Raw genomic sequence first — 26441 nt, forward strand, 5'->3', positions numbered from 1 at the left:
GAGGACCTACTACTTGTGGGTGGAATGTGCTCTTGGGCTCAGTTGTTCTGCCTACTGTGGGATCCCACTCTGGACTGGAAACCCCAAGGGCTCACATGGCGGGCAGCTGTGCGCTGGGCCAAGTGCCATCCTTGTTTCGGGTCTCCATGATGACCACCTGCGTTGGAGGAAGAGGAGTAAAGATCAGGAAAGGCATTCATGGAGGGTCCACGGACACCTAGCCCTCACTTCCCCCAACCTGAGCACGGGTGGTAGGCCAAGAAGTCCTCCCCACCCTTACCTGCCCAGTCTTGAGAGCGGCGTCAAGCACTGTGACACGTGTGTTGCACAACCTCTCAAAAGAGCCCTCCGCGTTCTTGATCCACAGCCGTGTCTCTTCTTGGGGGCTCACCAGAAACTGCTCTTGAGCGGTGCGCAGAACTAGGTCTGTGGAGGGTGATGGAGCACATTCAAGGTCTTCCTGGGACCCTGGAGGATCCACCCATCTTGGCATCAGATTCCTTAGGTCACCGAGCTGTGACCGTGGCTGGGAATGCCAACTCATTCCGCGACCCTTAGACTCACCAACAGAATCTGTGCGGCTGAACTGAGCGGTGTGAGCTGTGTCCATATCACTGTGCTGGATGAGCAGCAGTTCTACTGGGTACACTTCAACCTTCTGGATGTTGGACAGCTCCACGACCTGGAAGGAGGGAAGGATGCACACACAGGTGTACCCACCCAACACACACATGGACACAGGAATGACGACCTTTGAGATCAGAGGAACACCCACACAGACAAACACACATGGCATAGACACACGTACGAGGCTCTGTGAGGGGAGCACACACAGGCGAGCAAATGCAGGGGACACAGCAAGATACCATCTAATGACCTGGGAGAGGAGGAGAGGGCAGACCCAGGTGTATGGATACAGCATACGTGAACACACAGGTCTGGACCCATCCTGGGCCTATGGAGGCCTTCCTCCTACGCTCCCCGCCCTATAAAAGCCACCCCCCAGCACCCTCCCCACCCACTATACCTTGCGTTCAATGGGAGGCTGGCCATGCTCTAGACCATACCAGTTGACCAGGTAATGCCAAGCAGCCGCTGGGAGCAGCACATAGTCCTCACCTTCCACCAGTCCCTTCTTGAGGCGCCAGTTTACCTGGTCTGCAGGAGGGCGGGGGGAGGTGGCAGAGGAACAATCAGGGAAGGAAAGTGATGAGTCACTCTGGCCATCTCACCAATGACCTAGCACAGAAAAGGGGCTCATGATCATTTGCGGGGACAAAGATGACAAGAAGTCCAGGCTTGGCTGATGTTGGGAGGCAGAAGCCTGCTACCTTCAAAGAGCTCAGCATTGTTGATGCAGCCAGGGAAGGTGCTGGGGTCCTGGTCTCCTCCCTGCACGTATACTTCCCACTGCTTGTACCAGTGCTGCTCCACGAGGAACCTGGACCAGACAGGTGACAGGGGTGTCACACGGCTATCTGGGGGTTAGTGGTACCACTTCACACGGTTATTAGACTAAAAGTATCAACATGTTACAAGTCAAGATGACAAGTTTCATGAACACCTGAAACTAATACAGCGCTATACGCCAACTATATTTCTGATTAAAAAAAGAAATTCTTCCCAGAATTCAACATTTAAAAAAATTTTCAGCATCATATAAAAATAAATTAGAAGCAAAATGTATTCAGTGAAATCCAGATTTGGATAGAATGCTTAACTTCTTAGGATACTAAAAGAGATTTGATGATTAAAAACAGAAAGTGTGCTCAATAACGGCAAAAAAAAAAACCCAAAACCCATACCCATACCCATGGGGCCAGAAAACAGGAGATTTTATTATGGAATAAACAATAATTCACTTGTATTAGTCTGTGGGGTAACACAGTCAAATTAGGTTCAAAATAACTTACTTGCAGCTAATGTTGTAAGACTTAGCCATTTGTTAAATGTGCAGTGTTTGTAAAGGATACAAAAATCTTCAGCTAAGAAATGGATTGTTAAATTCTGAAAACCCGCTCAGAAATCAAAAAGAATTTCAACTGCTAAAGGAATCATAAAGTTTTCCTTCAAAAACTGTATACTGCCATCTTAAAAATAATTTCTTATTTAGGATTTATTTTGGCTTTAGAGTAAATTTCTAAGTGTATGGTGACTAGCTCACTCTTTATGTAAAACTGTGGTTAAAACATAAAATTTACCACCTGAACCACCTTTAAGTGCAGTTTGACCTATTCTCTTTTAAAGGAGACTTTTATATGCACTACTAGGATAAACATTTAGGACTGTTGAAATCTGCCTTTGTAAAATGTCATGAGAAATTCTGAAGTCTGCAAAATACTTGACATATAATAAGTGCTAAATGAACATTAGCTGTTACTGTTCTGATCCCAGGGCTTAGACAAAAAAGTTCATGTACACGTAATCCTCCTTCCCCCCTCCAACTCCAACACAAACCTGCTCTGCTATGGAATTTTTTTTTCTTTTTGTTTTTGGCTGCGCCCACCCGTGACATGCAAGATCTTAGTTCCCAGACCAGGGATCGAACCTTGCCCGCTGCAGTGGAAGTGCAGAATCTTAATCACTGGACCACCAGGGAAGTCCCTGCTATGGAATTGTTGACACATAAAAGGCTGTCCCAAGTATTTAACAGCCTCAAATAAACACTTTTTAAAAAAATTACAAAACTGATAAAAAATACGTAACAGTTTTCCAGCGATTTAACTCTATAAATTGGATTCCTTAAAATGGCAACTTTTCTTTGTTTAAAAAAGGATCAGAAAGGTAGGGGGATGGGGAGATAGAAAAACCCTGGAATAGTCACATGTTGCCCAAATAGGCAAACTTTTCTGTGGGTTGTTTTTTATTCAGTTATTTATTTTGGGGGTTGCAGTGACCCCCACAGACCCCGTACTTCATTCATGCCAGAAACACACACCCTCCGCACTCCAGTGGCTCAAGCCACAGACATTTCCCATCACTCATCTAGAAAACCCCATTGCGGACCTTACCCTCTGCCACTGTACCTTCACCTCCCCTTCAAGGTTTTAATTGCCTCCATTGATGGTCTATGAGGTTACTCAGTAAAGCTAGTTTATTGTTAATGGGACCTTCGAAGCAAAAGGAGCCACAGCTCAATGGGTTTTTTTAAAAGCAGATTTTTAAGGAAGATTAACATTAAAATCACTTTTTAGAGTGGTAAGCAAAACCTCCAGACCTGGCTACAACCTGGATTTCTAAAGCCATCATAGAAGACTGAAGTTTTACATAAATTTTCACAAAGTATCACTAGCATGTTTTTTCAATTCAAAGACACAAAAACTTTTTTAACATCTCTGAATTGGGATGGCTCATAATCTGTCAGCTCAGGTGGCAGTCATGACAGAGTTGTCATTGTCTAATGAAAAAGCACCACATTGTTATTTACTCCTACACTTCAATTTTTTTTGGTTGCTACTGTAAATGGTATCTTTCAAATTTTAACTTTCTAATGTCTTGTTGCTAGTATACAGAAATAAAATGGATCTTCCTAAAGTCACTTATGTTTGTGTTTCCTCAAATTTGTTAAAATGATATGAAATATGTGCTTATGGAAAGAAATTACTAAAAATATTGTCTGTCCTCTAGATTTCTCTTGTGTCTGGAGAAAATATTGGTTATTCTGGTTAATCATTACACTAGGTATAATAATTACAGAGAAATAGAAATATGGATGTAAACTAAGAGATGGTTTCCTACTTGTTTTATTAAAAGGTTGTTAGCTTATTCAGATGGTAAATGTGCTATTACATTGTTCTAAATTTATTATTTATATATCTGTATAAGCCTACATACACAAATAAGAAGGCAGGCATATAAATAAATCCCTTCTATAAATTGTTACATGAATAATGTACCAAAGGAGAAAAATTAGAATTTGGGCCTTTTTCTGTAAAATGACTACATTAATTTATGCCCAGACTGGAAGTTCCTTTTTCTGTCACCAAATTACTGTTAACTCTTGGTACCTTCTGACATCTCCTTAGCTCATTTTTTAAAAAGAATTCTTGCTTTAAAAAAAAGTTAAGCTCCTAATAATCTTTGTTACTTATCACTGTGTTTTACGAGGTTGACTATAAATATTTCTTGTCTTTACTTCAATTTATATCTTGTTAAAAAACAACTATTCTTCCTTTGTCTTTCACAAATTCAGGCCAAAGTCAGAATAATAACACTGTTAAGATGTTCTTTTCTGTCTAAACTATCTCTGGGAGATACCACAAAGATCTGCTCCTTTGCCCTATAAAAGGAATGATAATAGCATCATTAGGTTTATCCAAAATTCCCCCAATTTTAATTAACTTGAAAATTTCAGAAAAGCTTTCATTTTTCAAACTTGATATTTTTAAAAATGACAAACCAAAAAGAAAGTTTATCTTCCTAGATTAGTTATTAATTATATATAATTAGATATACTAATATAAATATCTTTCAATAACTGCATAGTTTTCAAGCTAAAAAGCATAATGTTCAAGCAACAAAGACTAGTACAGTAACTGTCTACCAAAAGCTCCCCCCTCCAGGACGCTAGACTCACAAACTCCTTTCCCTTTTTGGTTCACAAAAAGTCTGAACAGGTACTAAGGGTGCCGACTCAATTAGAGGGGAATTGTCAGAGGCCTATTGTTTTTTTCAGTCTTTCATTAGATCCAGTGGCCAAAGCATATTTACCTTGTGTAAGAGCTATAGCAGCAATCGCCAACCAAACGTGTGAAAATTTCAGTCGGTTTAGTTCTAGGGTCTTCATTAAAGGTAACGGTTCCCCGTGCTGTGCAGACTTCTCCATTGACAGAAAACCCTCAACATTTCTAGGCTAGTCTCTTAAGCTCCAGTGAGACGTTGCTTCCCCTTCACACATCACAGTCGATTCTGCAATACTGAACCCAGCCACCCACCTTCCTTAACCTGAGCAAAGAGAACCTCATGCTTGCTTACCTCTGTTAGGAAACTATCCCCACCCTGCACAGACCTAGAGACTCCAGCTATCCCAGATTTGTTTTAGATGGTTCATCCTCGAAAATTTGCCAAGGAGGCTAAACTATCACAGATTTGAATTTTCTCTTAAAATTTAAGCTTCTCCTAGAAATTAAATCAATTTAGATGGCCAAATTAATTAAATGCCCCCACCCAAATCTGCCAGCTGACAAAAGATAGAAGGTGCAAATATTAATATGGATATTAGGTATATGATTTGGGGTTAGTCCATGACTTTGAAATGCTTTATAAGCACAAATTTCCTGACCACTGCAGCAAACCCCTATAAAATAGACAGCAAATTAAAGAATCTTGAGGTGCTCTGCTCTAGATAAGCATTAAAAAATGGAGCTAAGGAAAAATGCTGCATATTATCCACAAAAGCAGAGATAAACTGGCTTCACTGAACCAACATCGATGGGATAAATTTTTTTTATTGACAGAGCATAATTTTTTATTCACATGACATAAAATTAACCATTTAAAAAGTGAACAATTCAATGGCATTTAGTACATTCAGCATTGTGCAACCACAACCTCTATCTACTTCCAAAACATTTTCAGCACCCCAAGAGGAAAGCTGGTACTGGTGGGATAATTTTAAAGGGTATTGTCACAAGGCTGTAAAGGTAGGATGGGGCAGAAACCAAAGGCCCCCCCCGCCCTTCTGAACACCTCCAAGTGGGCTATAAAAACGTTCCTGTTATTGTTTATTCTCAGGATGGATTGAGGTTTTGCCTTGCTGGAGAGCTATAGTGTAATGGTAAAACAAACTGCTCAGTTCCATATTTCCGATTTGGGGAATCTCAACTTGTCTCTCCAGTAACAGGAATATATATTTCGCTAGTACTGTGATTAAATAACTCTGTAAAATGAGCAAACCTCACTCCTAAAGGCTCTCAGGTGAGAGCATGCTTGAGGCGTTCGAGGAACAGCAAGAGTCCAACATGGCCGGATGGGGAAAGTGAGGGGGAGGGAAATCAGAAGAGCATGGGAGAAGATCAGAGCCAGGGACCAGCCTCGCAATCCTAAAGCCTTGCAAGTCATTGTAAGAATTTTAGCAGTTACATTGAATAAAATAGGAAGACTGTTAAAACATTTTGAGGAAAGGATGGACATAAATTATTTTTAAAAAGAATTACTGTGTACGGAAAGAGGAAAATAGTACCTGCACAGTGGAGAAACCCAGCAGATACCTTCACCAAGTGATCAAGGCTAACATCACCAATGACGTCATGTGAATACAGAGTACCCACCTGACATGATGCAAAGGGCACACCATGTGCATCCAGTCTGATTTCATATATATCCTCAATAAAATGAAAGCTTAGACCACAAATACTATTTAGGGATGCATACAATGGTGGGGAAACGTTAACGAAATTAAAAATTCAGGGTAATAACTTCCCCTGGCAGGGAGAGGGATCTTCATCTGGGAGGGGCACAGAAGGATTTCTTAAGGTAACGGTCTGAATCTTAACCTAGGTGATTAATTCACAAATTTTTTTATTATTCTTTAAATTTTTAACTTTGAAATAGACTCAGAAAAATAGCAAAAATAATACAAAGAATTCCCGCGTGCCCTTCATCCAGATTCTCCAAATTTAAAATTTTACCCATTTGCTCGATTATTTCTTTAAATACGTTTTTATATATGCCATTCTTTCAACGATTTCAGAGTAAGCTTGCTTACACGATGGTTCTTTACCCCTAAATATTTCGACATGTATTTCCTAAAAACAAAGACATTCCCTTTCATACTCAAAATACAATTATCAAAAGCAAGGAATTAGCAGTACTAATAGCTAATCTTCAGACCTTAGTAAAATTTTACCAATTTCCCCATTCATATCTTTTACAGTAAAAGAGAGAAAATTCATTTTATGAGAAAAAACTTATTTTTAAATAATTTATTTTTTCTGCTCCGGGATCCAACCCAGGATCACACTTTGCATTTAGTTATCATGACTCGTTAAATCCCGTTAATTTCTTCAGTCTGGAACAGTTCTTCATCCTTTGTCTCTCACGACCTTGAAATTTTTGAAGAGCACAGGCCGTTTATTTTTATAGAATGTCCATCAACCTGGGCTACGTAAACGTTTCATATAATCTTTACAGGTCTTACGTATTTCACAACTTAAAAAACGAGATACAACTCGGCGAGAAATAAAATGAACCCAGGAACAGTACATTTCAAGCACTGGTTAGCAAAGAAATCAATTAAACAAGCCGATTTATCAAGATACGCGTTGACATTTTAAAAAGCTATTTGTTCCTGATTACAAAAACAAAGCATTACAAAACAGAAAACAAATGTAACATCGAAGGCCCCTCCCGTGCCAATCACCTGCACTTTCTCCCGTCCTGGGAAGAAGGGCTCGGCCAGAGGCAAAAACCTCGCCGCGTCACAAACTTTGCTCATTCGCAGGCGCCATTTTCTGCTTCACAAGGTACCACCTCCCCTCTGCAGTCTTTCCTCTGCCCCAGGACACGCCCCTCGGCCTACGTCACAAGCCTCGTTCCCAGGCTCCAGCTCCCTCCGTCACGGAGGCTCCGACTCCCCTCCCCCCTCAGCCTTTCGGCTCCGATTTCGCTCTTCCGCCTGACATCACCCGCCTCGCCTCCGTTGTCAGGCGCGGCGGAGCACCGCGGGCCGCCCCCAAATGCTACGTTACGTCGCGCAGACCACGCTGCCCCGCTCTGTTGCTGAGAAAACCTCCTTCCCAAGTTCTTAGTTCCACCACGCGAGCCTGACCCCGCCGCCGTGGCCCTTTCTTCTCAAGATCCGCCCCCCTGAATGTAAATTGATACAGCCACTATGGAGAACAGTATGGAGGTTCCTTAAAAAACTAAAAATAAAACTACCATACAACCCAGCAATCCCACTGCTGGGCATATACCCAGAGAAAGCCATAATTCAAAAAAGCACATGCGCCCCAATGTTCACTGCAGCTCTACTTACAATAGCCAGGACATGGAAGCAACCTAAGTGTCCATCGACAGATGAATGGATAAAGAAGATGTGGCACATATATACAATGGAATATTACTCAGCCATAAAAAGAAATGAAACTGAGTTATCTGTAGTGAGGTGGATGGACCTAGAGTCTGTCATACACAATGAAGCCAGAAAGAGAAAAACAAATACCGTATGCTAACACATATATATGGAATCCAAAAAATAAACAAAAAAGTGGTCATGAAGAACCTAGGGGCAGGACAGAAATAAAGACGCAGACATAGAGAATGGACTTGAGGACACGGGGAGGGAGAAGGGTAAGCTGGGACGAAGTGGGACAGTGGCATGGACATATATACACTACCAAACGTAAAATAGATAGCTAGTGGGAAGCAGCCGCATGGCACAGGGAGATCAGCTCGGTGCTTTGTGTCCACCTACAGTGGTGGGATAGGGAGCGCGGGAGGGTGACGCAAGAGGGAAGAGATATGGGGATATATGTATACGTATAGGTGATGCACTTTGTAATACAGCAGAAACTAACACACCATTGTAAAGCAATTTTAATCCAATAAAGATGTTTAAAAAATATATATCCGACCCCCTGCCTCTCCACAACAATCCGGTTCTCAGGCCGCAGGCTCCACCACACAGGCCCGGCCCCGCCTCTTTCACAGACAAGGCACTTCCCCGCGTCTCTTGTCCTCAGTCTCACAGGCCACTCCGCCCCACGGCACCTCTCCTGCGGACCTTCGCCGCCCCGTCCCCCACCTTCCCCAACGCCATCGTCCCCCTAGCCGAGGCTCCGTTCGCAGCTCCGCCTCACCAGCTTTCGCCCGCCCGCAGCGGATGCCCTCGCCCATTCTCGCCGTTCTCGATCTGGCGCCGCTGGCTCTCCAGGCCCGGCACCGCTTTACGCTGTGGCTCTCGGTCCTCGGCCGCAGCCGCAGCCGCCGGACTCTCTGCCACCGCCGCCATGGCCGTTCGCCCTCCTCTCACAGTCATCGCAGCTGGGGATAGGAAAAGTCCCCATAAATGCTACTTCCGGCTTCTGTCCCCGGAAACGGAAACAGAGCCCCCCAAACAGCCGGGGGGCTACTGCCATTTTGAAAAGGGAGCCCCGCTCGGACGCGTCGAGGGGCTAGGCGGGCATCGGACCTTGGGCGGTGATCTCTGCGACGAATAGGCGGGGTAAAGCCTCCAGTTGGGACCTAAAGACAAAGGTGTCTTGTGGGATTCTAACGCCATGTTGAGTCGGGGCAAACGGTTCTGTGGAAGGTGCAGGTAGAGGTCCCCGGGGTGGACGAGGACATGTATTGGGGACCGCTCAGAGGAACACAAAGGTTCCAGGTCTTCTCGGTCCCATGCTCTGCTGGGGACCGCGGGCCCCTATCCTGGGAGCGGCGTTTTTGCTAGCCTGACCAGAATACCCTTATTTCATTGCACTACCCTTCCCTTCCATCAAAACCTAATGCAAAAGAGGTCACCACTTCCAGGGCGCCGCCCAGCCCTTCGGGCCTCTTCCCTGGGTGAACTAGATTTATTCTCTTGATAAACGTGTTGAAGGCAAGTCAGCCCCAGGCCAGGTATATTTGTTGGAGTTGCAGTACTAATAATAGTTGACCCTGTTTAGGTGTTTTATTGCACGTAAATAGTAGTCTTAGGCAGCAGGTTGCCTATGGGCAACAATGGGGATGCTGAGCACCAGAAACGTTAATTCACTTTGCCCCACCTAGTAAGTAGTGGAGCTGTGGTTCGAACTCAGGAATTCCAGTTCCAGAGTTGGCACCTTAAAACACCAGGCCAGAGATCCTCAAACTGTGGTCCTAGGCTTTCTACCGGTTCAGGAAACCCTTTCAGGGGGTTCACAAAGTCAAAACTATTCACAACAATACTTTTTCATGGTCATTCTCTCTTGCACATGCGGTGGAATTTTCCAGAGGCTGCATGACATAAGCAAAAGCTCTTTGGATGTCCTCAATTCTTAAGAATATAAAGGGATCCTGAGACCAGAAGTTTGAGAACCAGTCCACCATGCCAGGGTTTTTTCAGCTTAGGCACTGTTGACATTTCTCTGTTGTAGGAAGCATTGTAGGACGTTTAGCTGCATCCCTGGCCTCTGCCCGCTAGCATCCACCAGTTGGCACAACCAAAAGTGTCTCCAGACGCTGCCAGATGTCCTCTGGGGGTGGGGGAGATTATCTCCTGCTGAGAACCAGTGCACTAGACTATGCCAGCCTTTTCTCTGCTAGAACTCCCAGCCCTACATGTTGGTGATAACTAAAATTTCCCTCTTTGGCTCTCTACATCTACCTGCCTATTGGCTGTCCCCACTTGACCATATCACAAACTCCCCAAGACAGGCTCATGACTCTGGGTCTGTTTCAGTGATTTCCTTCACTATCACCACCCATACCCACAGGCAAAAACACACCTTGCCTTTCCACACCTAGGCCCAGGCACACACAGGTCCAGAATACCCTTTCCCTGCACAATTTCAAATCCCACTACCACCCATACACATGATCTTATGATTTACCTGTTTTCGGTTAACTTCTGCAGGGCAGGGATTGTATATTACTGTGATTCCAGCCTCCAGCTCAGACCTGGCACAGGTGAGGGGGTCACAACTCAGTTGTGCAAACTTTGAGGGAGGAAAGGGAGCAGCCCTTTCACCTGGGGATCCCCGAAGTGGCATTCGAGTTCCATCTGGCACATGGCAGATAGCTGCTCTTCAGGCCCAGCTGAAGCTTGTCAGATTCTCTGAATTGACTCTTATTGCCCCTCTGCAAACTCCCCCTCCGCATTTAATTGATAGCCCATCCTTCCTACAATCCAACAAGAGGCCTCCCTCCCTAGGCCTAAACTTGATTTCTCCGTTTTCCAGAAACCAACATCTGCCCACACCAGGTACCCTACCACTTCCCAGAGCAGTTGGATGAATTCTAGTCCGGCCTGGCAATCTTGTCCCCTTTTGCAAGGTCTTCGTTTTCCCCACCTCCCTTGCTGCCAGAGGTGGCCATGTCAACTGATTCTAGCCAAATGATGGCATAAGTCCGCTGACGAGCTTGTGGAAGTTTCAGCCCTGTTACAAGGATGCGGTCAGGTAGGGAGGGTGATGTTTTCCCTGCTTGCTTTCCCATCTTTGGGGACATGGCAGCCATCATGGAACTATAAGGCTGCAAGCTATCACCAAAGTGCTTACAGGGACACAGTAGAGGTCCGTCGGCCACTGCCACCGCTAGACTTCAGTAACCAGTCACTTAAGCTTGCATCTCCTGTAGCATTTGCCTGCACACCCTACCTCTTCTGCCTGGAAGTCTATCCTAGGCTTTGCCCAAGATGGTGGACAGGGGCTAGAATTCCCAGGACAGAGGAAATCAAAGCCTCGACTTGAGACCAAGTCCCAGGCTGTCTCTTGACCTCTAGCCTCTCACAAACCACTGCATCCTCCCCAGGGTCATCTCATACATGTCCATGGTTTCCATTACTTCCTAGACACCAGTAATCTAAACATCCAATTCCATCAATGGCCCTACTCCTGAATTTGATCCATGTATTAAAAGCATTCCCCTATCTACTCAGTGGTTCAAAATCTACCCTCCTCTCATATTCCCTCTCCAACTGGCCTTTCTCATGCTCCCAGCCAGACATGTCTTGGTCATACTGGGCCTCTCTGCCTCATCTCCCCAACTCATTTTATTGGGCCTTCCAAGTGTCTTTCAAACAGCCTCTCTACACCCACCAGTCTACCCTCTATCTGGCTCCCGCATATTCTCAGGTAAATCTGATTCCTCTCTCCTTAGCCTATGCTCTTATACAGCCTGCCCTGCCTGCTTCAACTCGATGTTCCACCGTTGTGTGCAACCCCTCAGATGCCTTTTTCATAGTCCTAACGTGTCCCTGGCCCACTCCCAGTGCTCTTCTAGACGATGGGGACCAGGTATGAATTCTCCAAGGTCCCAGTACTCACCCTGGGTTGAGCCCACCCCCACAGGGATTTGCAATCAGGTTTTTCACTTTAGACTTTTTAATATTTCATACAGCGATTATGGTGCATTCAGGAACCCACCCCTCCCAAACCGCCCTAGGAAGGCCCCTGCCCTCCCACCCCATTTGAGGGCCCCAGGGTTTAGAGTGAAGGGGAGGTAACCACCCATCTGGAGACTGACCCCAGAGACTGTCCCTGCCCTGCCTCATCTTCCCCAGGGGTTAGGGGGTAACGCCTGGGCACACCCCCCCCACCATGTGCCCCTCTGTCCCTGCCTGTGTACATATACACACTATGGCTCCTCGCTGAGTTGGTCAGTTCCTGGCAGGGGCCCTACTCAACAGCACCGAGTGGGATGGGGGCAGGAGGGCTGGGCTAGGGAGACCCTGAGAAGGAGGCCCCTGCTATGGGACTGCAGGAGGGAAGGAGTGGGGGCCCCCCACCTCATCCATCTCCCAGAGAATCTCCAGTAGTCCCCAAGTCCCCCTGCAGCTGGGGATGGCAGGTGGGGGTCGGAAGGCGAGTGGTCGAGGCATGCTTTCCCTTAGCTGACCCCAGGGTCTGGTGATGGTCAGGGTTTTGAATAGGGGTTGTGTCCCTGCCATGGAAAGGCTGGGAGCGGGGCTTCATTGCACAAAATACTGTGGGAGGGCCACACAGTGGGTGGGGCCCAGCCAGCCTGTATACAGAGATATTGCATTTAAAAAATGAAAACCTCATTTAAAATAATTAAAAAACAACAATGAATGAAACAAACAAAAAGAAAAAGGCCCACACAACATGAGGCAGGTGGGGCAGGCAGGAAAGCAGACAGGGGAGCCTCAGACCCAAGGCATCACCGTGTCTTGTCTGAGTCGAGATCCCCAGCCTGGGCTAGCTCCAGACCCCTGGCTTGCCGTGGGGTAGTGGTCCTGCGGGGGGTGGGGCATGATGGGGAGGGGTATAGGCCTGGCCTCAGTGTGGGAGGCTGGCACGGCCATGCTGTCCGCCGGCAACTACCGAGACAGAAAGAGAGAGAGACACACAGACAGACAGACAGATCAGGCGAAGGAACGATGAGAACTTTGTTAGCACCCAGCAGACAGGCCAATGGGTGGGCCAACAGGCCAATGGTCGGGTGTTCAGACAGGCAGCAGGGGACATGTGGGCAGGCGAGCATGAGTCAGGCAGGTAGGCAGGCAGCAAGCAGGGAGGATGATGCAGTTGGGGGCTGCCCTGTGAGGGGTATGGCATCCCTCCAGCTGCTGCCTGCTGGGGCCTCGGTCTGTGGCTTAGAACTCGGTGTCCACCACTCGGAAAGCTGGCCTGCCTGCAGGGGAAAGCAGAGCAGATGGCTGTTGGTGAGCAAGCAGGTAGGTGGACGGGGCAGGGAAGAGGGTGAGGGCCACAAGTACACTTACCTGAGTCAGGCATTGACGAAGACCGAATGCTGGCCTCCTTTTGTAGCTGGATCTCCTTTAGTGCAAATATGGAAGTAGCTGTGGGTGGAGGAGAGACAGGAGTGGGGCATGACCCATGAGGCCACCTAGGACCACCTCCCATGTGGCCCCGTCAGGGAAATTAGAAAAAGCTGCCTTTTCTTTGAGAGCCTTGACTTCATCCATCAAACAATCCCACACACAAACCAGCTACAACCAGGGAAAATGGAATATAGACTATTACATGACACCAAGAAATCATTAACTTTGTCAAGTGCGACAGTGATACTGCGATTACCACCTATAAAGTCTAGACAATGGATGGTGTTTGGGATTTTTCTTTTTGTTTTTTTTTTGCGGTACGTGGGCCTCTCACTGTTGTGGCCTCTCCCGTTGCGGAGCACAGGCTCTGGACGCGCAGGCTCAGCGGCCATGGCTCATGGGCCCAGCTGCTCCGCGGCATGTGGGATCTTCCCGGACCGGGGCACGAACCCCCGTGTCCCCTGCGTCGGCAGGCGGACTCTCAACCACTGCGCCACCAGGGAAGCCCGGTGTTTGGGATTTGATTGAGATTAATCCAATCAAATGTTAGCGTGATAATGGTATTACTGTTACGCTTAAGAAAATATTTTAGAGATACATGCTGAAATTGTTTATAGATGAATGATGTATCTGGAACTTGATTCAAAATAATCAGAGTGATTATAGATAAAACCTGATTGGCCATGAGTTGATCACTTGTTGGAGTACCTGGGGACTCATCATATTATTTGGTCTAATATATAAATATATCTAACTTTAAAACGTCCATATTAAAAAGTTTTAAAAAGTCAGACATAACGGAACACGCCATGTGCCTCCATTTCTGTAGGGGACAGGGACAGGGAAAGCATATCTATGCTTTAGAAGTCAAACTAGTGGCAACTTTTAGAGGGGATGCCAGGAATAACTGAAGGAGAAAAGAGGGCACTTCAGGGGAGCTTCTCATATCCTATTTCTCGACCTGTATGCCGGTTACACGGGTGTTTAGTTTATAAAAATTCACTGTGCTATATGCTTATGATCTATCATTTCTCAGTATCTATTTCACAACATTTACTTTTTTTTAAAAGGTAAAGTGATGTTCCATCGGTTTTTATGTACGTTTGAAAATTTCCAGGAACTGAAAACTAAAAAACTCTTCTGTAATGAACAACACATCACACACGTGAACAAGGGCATACCCCCCCCACCCCACCCCACCCCACCCCATCCAAGGTGGCAGAGCCAGAGCCCAACACAACCTGCCCAGCTATCTGCAGCAGTCCTGTTCCCCAAAGCCCCCCACCAGCCGGTCCATTCCCCAGCTCCACTCACTGTCAGGAAGTTTGTGGATCCGTTCCCCCAGACTGAGGAAGAATGGATGTTTCATGGCATCTTCTGCGGAGATCCGATTGCGACCTTCAAACTGAGTGTGTGTGTTGGGATGGGGGAGTATTGACACTTTCAACAAGTAGGCTTCTCTTCCTCCCCGCCCCAGATCCTGCCCCTGTAGCTCCCTGTTTCCCCACACCTGGAATCCGCTAGGCCCCAAGGCTGGCCCAGGAAGATCGTCTCACCTGCAGCAGCTTGGTGAGGAGGTCAGCCCCGTCGCTGTCAAGTCTACCACAAGGACAAGGGGACCTGTTTTAAACTCAGTTTGGGTACTCTGGTCCCTAACACCCACCTACCCACCAGCCTCACCGGGGTGCATGGCTCAAAAGGGCCTCGGCTCGGTACTTGGGGTAGTTGTATGTCTTGAACTCTTCATTGGACAGGATGCCCGGCCATGTCTCCTCAGTTGGGGTTCCTGGCGGGGAAGTGGAGTTATCCTAAACATCTCACAGGGCCTCCCTGCATGTCCCCACAGCTCCTAGGGCTCATGCCTCCTCACCCAAGATGCGGAAGATGAAGTGCAGCTGTTCCTCCACCGTGGAGCCCGGGAAGAGGGGCCGGCCTGTGGCCATCTCATAGAAGATGCAGCCCACACCCCTGGGCAGGGAGGGCACAGTGAATATGTAGGCAGTTGGCCGGTTGGCTGTTGTGACCAAGCCACCCCCCTTCACCGCATGGCCCCTGCCACACTTCGACCTGTCCTCACCACATGTCAATCTGAGTGGAGTAGTCCGTGGACCCGAGCAGGATGTCGGGGGGCCGGTACCACAGTGTTACCACCTCATTGGAGTAGGTCTTCGTTGGAATTGACTTGGCCCGGGCCAGGCCTGGTAGGTGGAGAGAAGGGGCAGCTGGAATTGAGGAGGTTGTGGGCAGTATTGGGGAGAATGCAGTTAGGACTGAGGGCTTCCTAAGCAAAGCCTGGAGGGGCTGAATGGGAGGGACTGAGACCAGGTGGTTGTGGGGAAGGGGGAGGCTGGGAGAGTAAGGCTGGGGGATCACTGGGAAGAAGGCAGACGCCAGGGGTACCAAAGTCGGCCAGCTTGAGCTCTCCTCTCTCATTGATGAGCAGGTTCTGGGGCTTGAGGTCTCGGTGTAGCACCTTCTGCCGGTGGCAGTAGGCCAGGCCACGGAGCAGCTGGAACAGGAACAGCTGGGGACCCAGGAACGGCAGGCAGAGGTCAAAGAGTATCCAGCAGCCTGACCCCCAGCAGGCACTGCTCCCCCTCCCAAAGACAGGCACGAGCCCAGAACCTTGTCTCACAAAAGAGGATAGGGTCCCAATGCCCTCCAAGGGCTCCCAGCTTTTTTTTTGGCAAAAAAGCCAAACAGGAAAAGTCTGTTTCTGGGAGATTTGTGGGGTGGAGTGGGTGAGTGAGGGGCCCCCTTGTGCCCCTGCTTCCTGCCCCACACCCACTTTCACATTGTGCATGTTGATGACGTTCCCACAGTCATCCAGGTACTGCTTCAGGTCCTTGTCCTGAGGAAAGAAGAGCAGGTAGAGGAAAGAGGGTCACATCCTGTGGCTCCTGGCCATCTCCCCACCTCCCCCCAGGACCCACTGCCACCCAACCTTACCAGGTACTCAAAGACAAGGGTGAGGGACTTCTCCGTGTGAATAATGTCGTGTAGCGTGACGATGTTGGCGTGTTTGAGGTCCTTGAGCAGGGACACTGCAGGAAGCAGGGGGGTGAGACAGGGGAAGAGTCAGGGCCCACCCTCAGAACAGAGGCAAGGAGGAGGACTAGACCGGGTCGAGCCCAGATGGCTTGGGGTGGTGGCTCACAGCCACCGGCTCTAACCCACCTGATACCAGGAAGAAGGTGTGTCCCCAAGTTCCAGATGTGGAAACTAAGGCTCAGAGAAGAGTATAGAGCAAGAACCTGGGATTGCAGCCCCAGGCTTATGTGACACTAGATTTTCACAACCAGTTTTTGGTTTCTGGAAAGCGCCCTTGCTCCAATCCTCAGTACACAGATCTGCAGCATCGTGTGAAAATGAGTTTGCACACTCAATTACTATGCAATTCAGATTCATTCCATGTGAAATTCTGACTAGAAACTATTGTGTCAAGTAAACTGGTGAGCACTTTCAGGGATATTCTCAGAACCAAAGCAAGCACCCTGCTTTACAATTCACCTACCTCTTCTCCACACAGGAAGATTCCTGGTTACCCTGATTTATTATCTGGATATGTGGCTGATGGGCACTTTCTCATGAAGCCCAGAACGTCAGGAGGGAAGTCCCAGAACCCCTAGTCCCTGTCCTCACTATGGGTGTGTGTGTGCAAGTGTGTGTGTGTGTGCGTGCACGCGCACACCATGGGGAGAGCCCGGGAAGCCTGGGGCAGATCAGATGGGGCCTGTACCTTCCCGGATGGCGGTGCAGGGTGCCCCCTCTTCGTGTTCCAGTCTGATCTCCTTGAGTGCCACGAGGTTGTCTGTGAGCTTGCTTTTGCCTTTGTACACGGTGGCATAGGTACCCTGGAATGTGAGGAAGAGTGACAGGAGACGAGCTATGAAGCTGCAGGGAGTTCCCACGGACCCCCAGCCCTACCATGGGCCTCCTGGCTGTCTCTCACCTCTCCCAGCTTGTCCAGCTTGATGTAGGTCTCCAGTTTCCCAAAGCCAATCTCAGACTGTGGGGCAAAGGAGGCAGGCTGAAGTAAGCTCAGGGGAAGGGACTGGGAGGAGGAAGAGGAGGAGACAGGAAGAGAAGACGCTCACCAGGCTGACACGGCGGAGGCGGCGGCTGAGGGGCTTGTCGAAGATGGGGCTATTGAGGGTCAGCTTCTCAAGGTAGCCCTCGGGCAGCCGGATGTCGGCTGGTAGTGATAGGCGCTTGTTGATGTCCTGGCAGGCAAGATAGGGGAGAAACAGGACCATGAGCTCCAACTCCCCAGGTCCGACCCTCTTTTCCAGCCCCGCCACTGCCCGGACAGGGGGTTCAGCACCTCAGTGGAGATCTTGCGTGGGGGATGGTTGCGCATGCGCACCCTCACTGGTGACTGCACCTCATCCGAGGACGTGGCTGAAGCCTGGTCACTTTCCCCGTCAGACCCCATCTTCAAGTCCTCGTGTACAATCTCTGGTAGTGGGGACAGGGGGAGGGCAGGCCGGGTGGGCTCAGAAGCCCCAGGACAAATCCCCCCACCCTCCCGTAACACATTCCCTCATCACACACGTGTGCACATGGCCCCCAGAGCAGCCTGGAGTCCCTCATGGAGAGGGTGGGAAGGCCCAGGGAGGTTCACACAGGTCAAGACAGGTTGAACTGGGAGGGCAATAGTCACCTAGTGGAGCACCCCGCGTCAGCGGCGAGCTGAAACTGCGGCTGGCCCAGAGCCAGTGGGCAGGCAGCAGAAGTAGCCAAATGCCCTGGGAAGGCAGGCCCAGGGCAGGCAGGTGCCAGGAGGCCTGAGGGGGCTGTCACAGAGCGCAGGAGAAGGGCAGAGGGAGGCTTGGGGCAGCTGTGGCAGGCGGGGCACCCTTCCTCCCCGCTGAGGCCTGGGCACAAAGCCAAGGAAAGGGACACAGATGGACAATAGAGAGAGGGTGTTGAGAGAGGATGGCAGAGATGAGGGAAAAAATGGAGAAAGGAAAATGAAAATAACGCAAGTTTAAGAGGAACTCAGTTGGAAGGCAGCACCCCTGGGACCAGTCTGGGAGTGGGAATGGTCAGTGGACCCACCTGGTGCAGAGCTGAGTGGGCCCCGTCCAGAGCGAGGTTCACCAGGGGCAGCACGTGTGGGGCCCTCTCCAAGGTCACTGCCGCCGCCACTGCCACTCTCATCCAGGCCTATCTGTTCAGGGGCACCATTGGTCTTATCTACACCTCGGCCCCCTCGGAGTGTCATTGACAGCTGCCGTTTGATCTTCTTCATCCGATCCATGGCGACCTGCGCAGGGGGTATGGATGCGAATGGGTCCCACATTAGCATTTGCCTGACACCCATAGGCCCCCTAAAACCCATGACAACCCAGTGAGGTGCACTGACATGAACCTGTGTCAGTGCCCACCCAACCACTGTGGAGTCCTGGGACCACTCAGGATTCCTAGAAACCTGGCATGGATGGAGACCCTTGTCAGTGCCTGCTACCTACGATGACCAGCCCCAGGGCACCCTGCTCCTAAGGAGCCCACCTGGGTACTGAGGCTTGGGTGGCTGGCTGAGGGAAAGGGCCCAACTGGTGGCGTGTTGGCCTCTATGGGGGCACCCTCACTGTGGAAGCAGAGGCTCCACAGCAGGCATTCTCGGGTGCAGCAGCACTGATGGACCTAGCCATTGGTGTAGCGGGGGGCTCGCCCAGGACGCCGGAACCACTGACACGGCCCCGGGCACGCCCACAGAATGGCATGTTCTGCTGGCACCAGCTCACATCACCCCCAACTGCCAAGGCGGAACGCTCCCCGCGACCACAAGGACCCTCCTGCCTCCCCCAGCAGCCATGGTCAAGGTGGCTAAAGGATTACCCCAGTGGGCTACCCAGGTGAGGGGTGCAGGGAGAGGGAGGGAGAGTCCTGCCCAGACCCAACCACTGGGTGGGGTTGCGGGGGGATCTAAGTCTACCAGCTGTCCTGGTTCCATCAGGTTGAACCCAGATTTTACCAGATTTTTACAAGCCAGGTCACATTTCTCCTCTCCTTGAGAACATACCACATGTCCCTTATCACCCCAAATAAACGTCTCAGTCCTTAATGTGGCCCACAAGGCCCCCATTCACACCATTACCTCTCTGGCCTCACCGCCCCCTCGTTGCTAATTGCTGTTCTGAAACCGCACCCAAAAGTCCCACCTCAGGGCCTTTGCAGTGGCTGTTCCTGGTACTTAGAAGACCCTTCCCCTAGATTTCAAAATAGCTCACTCCCTCATCCCCTTCAGGCCATTGCTCAAATATCACCTTTTTCACAGATAACCACGAATAATCCTATTTAAAATCGCAATCATTCTGAGCCCCCTCACCTTGCCAATTACCCCCCCCCAGCACTTATCACCTCCTCAGAAATGACACCATCTAGTTACTGGTTTCTTTATTCTTTACTGTCTGTCTCTTCACCACCATTAACTAGAAGATCAGCTCCGCCAGGGTAGATTTATGTCTGTTTAGGTCACGGCTATATCCTGAGGACCCAGAACAGTGACTGACACAGAGTAGATGCTCAAAAAGTGCTTGTGGCAGAAATTAATGAAGCAGGGGGCTAAGGGCCTAGGACCAACATCTGTCAGGGTGAGCAGGGTCAGTCCCTGCTACTCATGAACAACCCCAGACAAGGTGACCCAGGGACACTGGTATCAGCAAGAAGATGGGGCTGCTAGAGGGAACGGGGCCACCAAAAGGCTTAGGCCAGCCTTCTTCTGCTTCCTCCTGGGCTCTGGGCCAGCAAGGAGGGGGAAAGACCTGGCCCAGGAACCATCTGGACTCACAGCAGGGCCTAAGATGGCCCTGGGCCCAAGGGAAGTGGAGCTAGATAGAAGGTTGACGATGAGGCTGGGGCTAGATTCGAAAGAGAGAGAAGTGGGTCATCTGTTACCTTGAAATCAGGTGCTTACCCTAGCGATCCCCATACCCCACTTCTGCCTGCCTGAGCTCATCACCCCCAGAAGGGGTAGAGGGCCCAGCCTAGCAGAAAGATCCAGTAAAGAGGATGAAGTCCATCCAAAGAACCCAAGATAACAATAACAAAAAAAATCCTGACCCAAGAGGCTGAACACTGGACCTGAGGCTGAGGAAGGTGAAGCATGGCCAGCCCCCAAAGACTGTTTTCCATACGTCCATATGGCATGGATACCCAGTCGCTTTGCCTGTTGTGGCAGGGAATGGGGAGCTGGGGGGACTGTAAGTAGAGCTGGACGGAGGATGAGGAAGGAACCCGAAGGAGCCATGGATCCATGACCTCTAAGCAGTAACCCCAAGGGCTGGACATATTCCAGAGTTCAGTTTTGGGGGGATTTTAGGGAGACAGGGTACAAAATCTGTGTATCATGCAACGCCCCCAGCAGGGAGACCCTGGACAGGGCCCTGTGAACAGAGACACTTGAACATTAATCTGCAGTAAAACTTTTAAATATCATTTCAGTTTTCTGAGATTTTTAGGTTTTAGAATACTGAAGGAGCAAGAAACTGGATACACAACCCCACTCTGAGAAGGGCACATGTCCGTCTTGACCCCCTGAGGGGATGCTTCCATCCTCAGAATACTTCCACACCCAAGGATACTCACCACCGCACATCACACCAACCACTGAGGACACAGTCATCACACTCTACTAACTCCTATAGGAACATACCATCCTCATTCTGTTCAGGCACATCTCATAAGCACACACTGGACTCTCAGTGTCCTGCTTCCTTCAGTACACACTGGACCCTCAAGAAGGCTTCTCTGCATTGTAACTGCCATCGGCAACGCAATTTCCCTATTTATCTCTAACCCCCATCAGCACACAAAGCCTCAACAGAGCACTAAGCTCTGTTAGCACACCACTGGCCCCTCTAAGTTAACTCTTAGCACCACATGCTGCCTGTTTTCTTCTCCACAGCACTCACTGTTCCCCCAACATGATTCTGACCCCTATTAACATGCACTTGGGACCCTCTACAGCAGTAGAGGTTGGTAACCCACATTAGCACTCACTGGACCTTCACACTACCCTGAATCCCATGAACACAAAGTGAATCTTGCAGATCCCTGACCTGTTTTAGCCCACACTCAGATCCCTCCACAGCTATGATCATCACTAACACATATTCTGGTCCTCCCACTACCCTGTCCCCCCATACCCCATCAGCACAGGCTGGACCTTCACTTCACCCTGACCCCTATTAGCACACACCGGGCCTCACAGTGCCTCCCCATTACCACACCCTGAACCTGTACTCAGCCCTAGTCCCCAGGGACACACAAACACGCTGTTCTATAATGGCCTGACCCTCATTAGTGCACACAGATCTTCATTCAGCCCAGAACCCCATTAACACACTTCAGCCCTCCATGGCACTAATCCACTTTAGCACACCTGGACTGTCACGTTCCTGTCCTTTATTTCTCTTTGTTTCAACTCCTCCATAGCTATAACCCCTGTCGGTTGACAACTGGATCACTTCACAGCGCTGATCTTCCTTATTGTACACAAGATCCCCTCCACAGCTCTACCCTCCTTTAGCACTCTCTGGAACCTCAACGCACCTCAGTCCCCCAAGAACACACTGTCTTCAGAATGTTCAGACGCTCATTAGCATATTCCAGAACTCATACTGCTCTGATTCTCCCCCCCATTGGCACACATTTAAGCGCCTCCATGACTCTAAATCCACATTAATAGTCACTAGAACTTCATATATTACCCTGCTCCTTCTTAGGGTGTCCTAGAGTCTCACATCCCTTGACCTCATGGACCCACACACACTGATCTCACACCATCCTGATCCTTAATACACTGAACCTCTTACAGTGCTTAGATACTTCCCTCACCCCCAACCCACACACACATATATCCACAACTCTGATACCCATTAGCACAGGCTCAGGGCTTCCACTACTCTGCCCCCATTAGCACATACTGGGCCTCATACTACCCAGACCTTTATTATCATATGCACATACCCTCGAGAGCTATGACCCCCATTAGTACCCTCTCAACACTGGAGTTCTTCCACTACCCTGTCCTCCATGGGCACACTCTGCACCCTCACACCTCGCAGTCCGTCATGGACAAATACACAATATTAACACCATCCTGACCACCCCCCCCCTTACCACACACAGGGCCTAAGAACCCCGATCCTACTGGCACACCCTCTGGTACCTCTACCACCTTATCCCCCAGTAACACACACGGGGCCTTTCTACAGCTATAACCCCATTTGCATATCTCAGCACTCCTCCGACGTCCTCTCCCTTGTTATACATCCTCAGGTCCCTCCATCGCCCTGCACCGCCCCTCCGTTAGCACACACTGGGCCTCAAAACCTTACAAAGCGGTAAGACTTATTACCACATGCTCCGACCCCTCCACAGCTCAGGCCCCCGTTAGCAAACCTCGAGTCTTTCACCACTCTGCCACCCATTTACACACCCTCTGGTCCTTCGATTACCCTGCTCCCCATTAGCACCCACAGTACTTCCCATCCCCAGTTCCCAGACCAGGCCCAGGGCGGGGCCAAGGTCAGGGAGGCCCCAAATGACCCCCGGCCCGGCGCATTCTGGGAAACTCGCTGGGGGAGGGGGCACATGCCAGCAGTGCAGCCCGGCAACGCCCGGGGTCTGGGTTGGTTCTGTAGGAGGAAGGGCAGCCCCCACCCCACGCCTCGTGGACGCGCTCACCGGCGGGGGCGCGCGAGCAACCTCAACGCCGCGGGACCGGCGCGGCGGCGCCTGGGGCGGCGGCCCGGGCTGAGGCCGCGCGACCTCCTTCTCCTCCTGTTCGCCGCAGGCGCCCGTCCCAGTAGTCTTCGGCCATGGCTGCTGGGCCCGGGCCGCCGCCGGCTGAGGAGGAGGAGGCGGCGGCGGCGGCGGTGGCTGAGGCGGAGGCGGCGTCCCGCTCAGCCGGCCATGAGCTTGGCCGCTGCGGGCGATGCCCCTGGGCTCGCTGGCGCCGGCTAGAATCCGAGAGCTCACGGCGGCTCGCGGTTCAGAACCGACTGCTCGCGGAGACGCGGCAGATCCCAGAGCCGAACACCCAACGGCCCAACCGCTGCGCGCGCCGCGCTCCGCGCATGCGCACGCACGCGCTGGAAAGGGTGAAGTGGTAGGGAAGGGACTCACCTCGGACTGGATGTACCAAAAGACCCGTCCGCAGCGGGAGGGGGCGCGGCCATTGCGCGCCCACTGGGGAATGTGGCGCTGCCCTGGAATGGCGCCAGGGGGGAAGTGTAGAGGTTGTTTAGTACTCAGTTCCGATCTTGCTAGAAGTTTGCTAACGCTGAAGTGGGCAGCAGACAGTGACCAGCGTGCCGGTCACCACTCGGTCCCCCTACTCCGTCTCACTTGGTACATCCCCATGATAGCAAACGGGACTTTGGGAAGGAGGAAAAAGATAAGGCAGTCAGTCCTAGTCCCTTGAGGTGCCTCCGGAGGCAGGGACTTTAAAGGTTCGCGAGAAGATGACTTTTCTAGGAGAAGCGGCCTGGAGAATCACTGGCCTCTACCACCTTAGATAGGACAGAGTCTAGCCCCGCCCAGCTGCTCCTCCCCAAACGCGAGCTCATTCCCACTGTGAATGTATGCGGCCCCGCCCTTTGAGATTGTCGCCCATCCAATCGGATTTGCTCCCTGGGGTGAGGCAGAGCAAGAATAAAGGGCGTGGCCTGGCTGGAGAGGCGTGATTTCGCTGCCCCGGCCGCGCCTCTGCCAGGTTTTCATTGGTTTCACCGTCGAGGGGGCGGGGCCTCCTTTTTGTTCTCAACCATGGGTCGAATGCCTCGCAAGGTGATTGGTCAAAAGGTCTTTCAATCGAATTTCGTCCCGCCTTTAACCCCTCCCATCTCCATCAGCGAAGCTCACGGGGTGGAGCCTAGGCTGAAGGGAAAGATGGACCTTTACAGGAGCGAGTGCATTACTACGCATGCTTGGGACTTTGGGTTGGAAAGGGGGCTCTTTTCCGCCTCACGGGAGGATTTGTACCCTAAATTGGGTTTTACTGCCACCTCTCAACTACCTCTTCTGGCCCGCCGGAGCCCCGCCCGTGGTTCCCCCTGCCCCACCTCCTGGGCTCTCCGGTTTTTCATTTTATTTATTGGGCGCCTGTTGTGTGTCAAGCACTGACAAACCAACCTAATCCCTCACCCCTCTCTGCCTGCAAAACTCCTGCACTATCACCAAGCCCAGTTTAAATGGCAGCAGACTCCGTCCGGCAGGCCATCTGGAACATCTTTACACGGCACCCCAGTGCAAAGCCAACTTCCCCATCTCTTCTGGGCTTCCCCTTATGGTACCCTTGGTCACACCAGTTCATATTAACGAGGATTTACCGGAGCATGTCGGGAGTGGAAATATTTCACAAAGACAAAAGTCCACCTCGGGATAGATGATCGCGTCCATCACTTCCCAGACCTCATCTGTTAGCCGCCTCACTCGGCTCCAGTCGTACTAGTATCCTAGCTGTTCCTGAATGAAGCAGGCACAGTCCAGCCTCAGGGACTTTGCACTTGCTGTTCCCTTTGCCTGGAATGCTCTTTCCCCAGATATCCACTTGCCTCATCTTTTTCCAAGTCCTTGTTTCAATGTCACCTTCTTCATGAAGCCTTCCCTGACTCCCCTATTTAAAACTGCCTACCTGCACCCCCCCATCATTCCCCAGACCTGGCTCTACAGATCTTCTGAACTGCACTGATCAACTTCTAACATACAATTTACTCACTGTGTTTATTGTCTATTCTAGGTCTTACCCTAGCAAAACATAAGTATGCGCACACGCGCATGCACACACACACACAACCCACCCCAGGACACGGATGTTTTTTATCTATTGCTATCTCCAACACCTACAATAGAGCCTGACACACAGTAAGCAGTCAACAAATGTTTGTTGAATGCTTGATGGTAAATAGTTCTAGGCAGAGACAAGAGGAAGCAACCTTGTCCCACCCTGTCCTTTGTGCCTGCTGGGTGCAGGGGGCTCAGTGCAGTGATCCAGCCCTTGCCCACTGAGCCCTGGTGTTATAATGGTAGACAAAAATGATAGAGAAGTGAAATGGCATGTGTGGGGAACTGAAATGCAACCAGAAAACATGGGTTCTTGATGGAAGAAGCTGTTCTCAAACCTTGTGCAAATTAGGTAGCAAGGGGATCCAGGAGCTGTGCTGGTGAAGAAAGGGACAGCAATGTCTGGAGTCAGGAGGTGTAATGGTGGGGGGTGGGGGGATACAGTGAACAAGGTCTAGAGTACCCATGAAGGCCCCAGGATAGTAGAAGCAGAGAAATCAAGTTTGTGTGCAAGCCTCAGATGCTGAGGTGGAAATGGTGGAAACAGTGGACAGACGTGCAGAGTTTGGGGGTACTCTAGAGCAGCAATAATGGAAAAAGTACCTGTGGCGGGAAAACCTCTCCACTTGACCTAGATAGCCAGCATCACCACTAAATGGATGCCAGAGATAAAGCACTTCAGTCCCTAATGTCCTGGGGGAGAATGAAAGGAAGTATGGAAGGATGAGGTCACCCAAACAGAATAGGCGAAGAAAAAACAAGTAACCAGAAAGGGACTTCCCTGGTGGCTCAGTGGTTAAGAATCCACCTGCCAACGCAGGGGACACGGGTTCGAGCCCTGGTCCAGGAAGATCCCACATGCCGCGGAGCAACTAAGCCCGTGCGCCACAACTACTGAGCCTGCACTCTAGAGCCACAACTATTGAGCCTGTGTGCCACAACTACTGAAGCCTGCGTGCCTGGAGCCTGTGCTCCGCAACAAGAGAAGCCCCTGCTCGCCGCCAACTAGACCGCACGCAGCAACTAAGACCCAATGTGGTCAAAAAAAAAAAAAAGTAACCAGAGGGAGGTGGGGCAAGGGCATATGCTGTGCCTGGAGTCTGGAGCTGGCCCAGGAGACAGCACATGTGGGAACAGGCTGTGATGGGTGACAGGTCAGGGTAAGGCCAGTTTGTGTGATTCCCAGTACTTGAGTTAGAGTGAAGGAATGAGGGGTCTGTTT

At 50.2% G+C, this 26441-nt stretch overlaps 1 protein-coding gene across 10 annotated transcripts in view; it reads right to left on the bottom strand.

The window, feature by feature from the left end:
- CDK16 (cyclin dependent kinase 16) overlaps nucleotides 1-25760 on the bottom strand; it is a 32411-nt gene extending 6651 nt beyond the window's left edge. For 3 of the 10 annotated variants that reach the window (XM_060138543.1, XM_060138542.1, XM_060138536.1), the window contains exons 1-20: nucleotides 18485-18706; nucleotides 17748-17881; nucleotides 17521-17646; nucleotides 17376-17432; nucleotides 17163-17277; nucleotides 16373-16467; nucleotides 16212-16274; nucleotides 15824-15947; nucleotides 15501-15621; nucleotides 15294-15391; nucleotides 15104-15209; nucleotides 14980-15022; nucleotides 14738-14828; nucleotides 13364-13441; nucleotides 8799-8982; nucleotides 1332-1441; nucleotides 1028-1158; nucleotides 565-682; nucleotides 281-426; nucleotides 96-157 (exon numbers count right to left, since the gene is read on the bottom strand). In XM_060138543.1, coding sequence (XP_059994526.1) covers nucleotides 96-157; nucleotides 281-426; nucleotides 565-682; nucleotides 1028-1158; nucleotides 1332-1441; nucleotides 8799-8982; nucleotides 13364-13441; nucleotides 14738-14828; nucleotides 14980-15022; nucleotides 15104-15209; nucleotides 15294-15391; nucleotides 15501-15621; nucleotides 15824-15947; nucleotides 16212-16274; nucleotides 16373-16467; nucleotides 17163-17277; nucleotides 17376-17432; nucleotides 17521-17646; nucleotides 17748-17881; nucleotides 18485-18686 — 2204 coding nt within the window. In that variant the 5' untranslated portion in view covers nucleotides 18687-18706. Of the gene's footprint in view, nucleotides 1-95; nucleotides 158-280; nucleotides 469-564; nucleotides 683-1027; nucleotides 1159-1331; nucleotides 1442-8798; nucleotides 8983-13003; nucleotides 13273-13363; nucleotides 13442-14737; nucleotides 14829-14979; nucleotides 15023-15103; nucleotides 15210-15293; nucleotides 15392-15500; nucleotides 15622-15823; nucleotides 15948-16211; nucleotides 16275-16372; nucleotides 16468-17162; nucleotides 17278-17375; nucleotides 17433-17520; nucleotides 17647-17747; nucleotides 17882-18086; nucleotides 18301-18484; nucleotides 18707-23119; nucleotides 23517-23560 lie in introns of those variants that run through there. The other 7 variants (XM_060138544.1, XM_060138541.1, XM_060138538.1 and 4 more) reach the window with 5 other exon arrangements.
- Between the last annotated feature and the right edge of the window lie 681 nt (nucleotides 25761-26441).

The sequence above is a fragment of the Lagenorhynchus albirostris genome, chromosome X (genome assembly GCF_949774975.1).
Source record: "Lagenorhynchus albirostris chromosome X, mLagAlb1.1, whole genome shotgun sequence".
In the NCBI taxonomy this organism is placed as follows: domain Eukaryota; kingdom Metazoa; phylum Chordata; class Mammalia; order Artiodactyla; family Delphinidae; genus Lagenorhynchus; species Lagenorhynchus albirostris.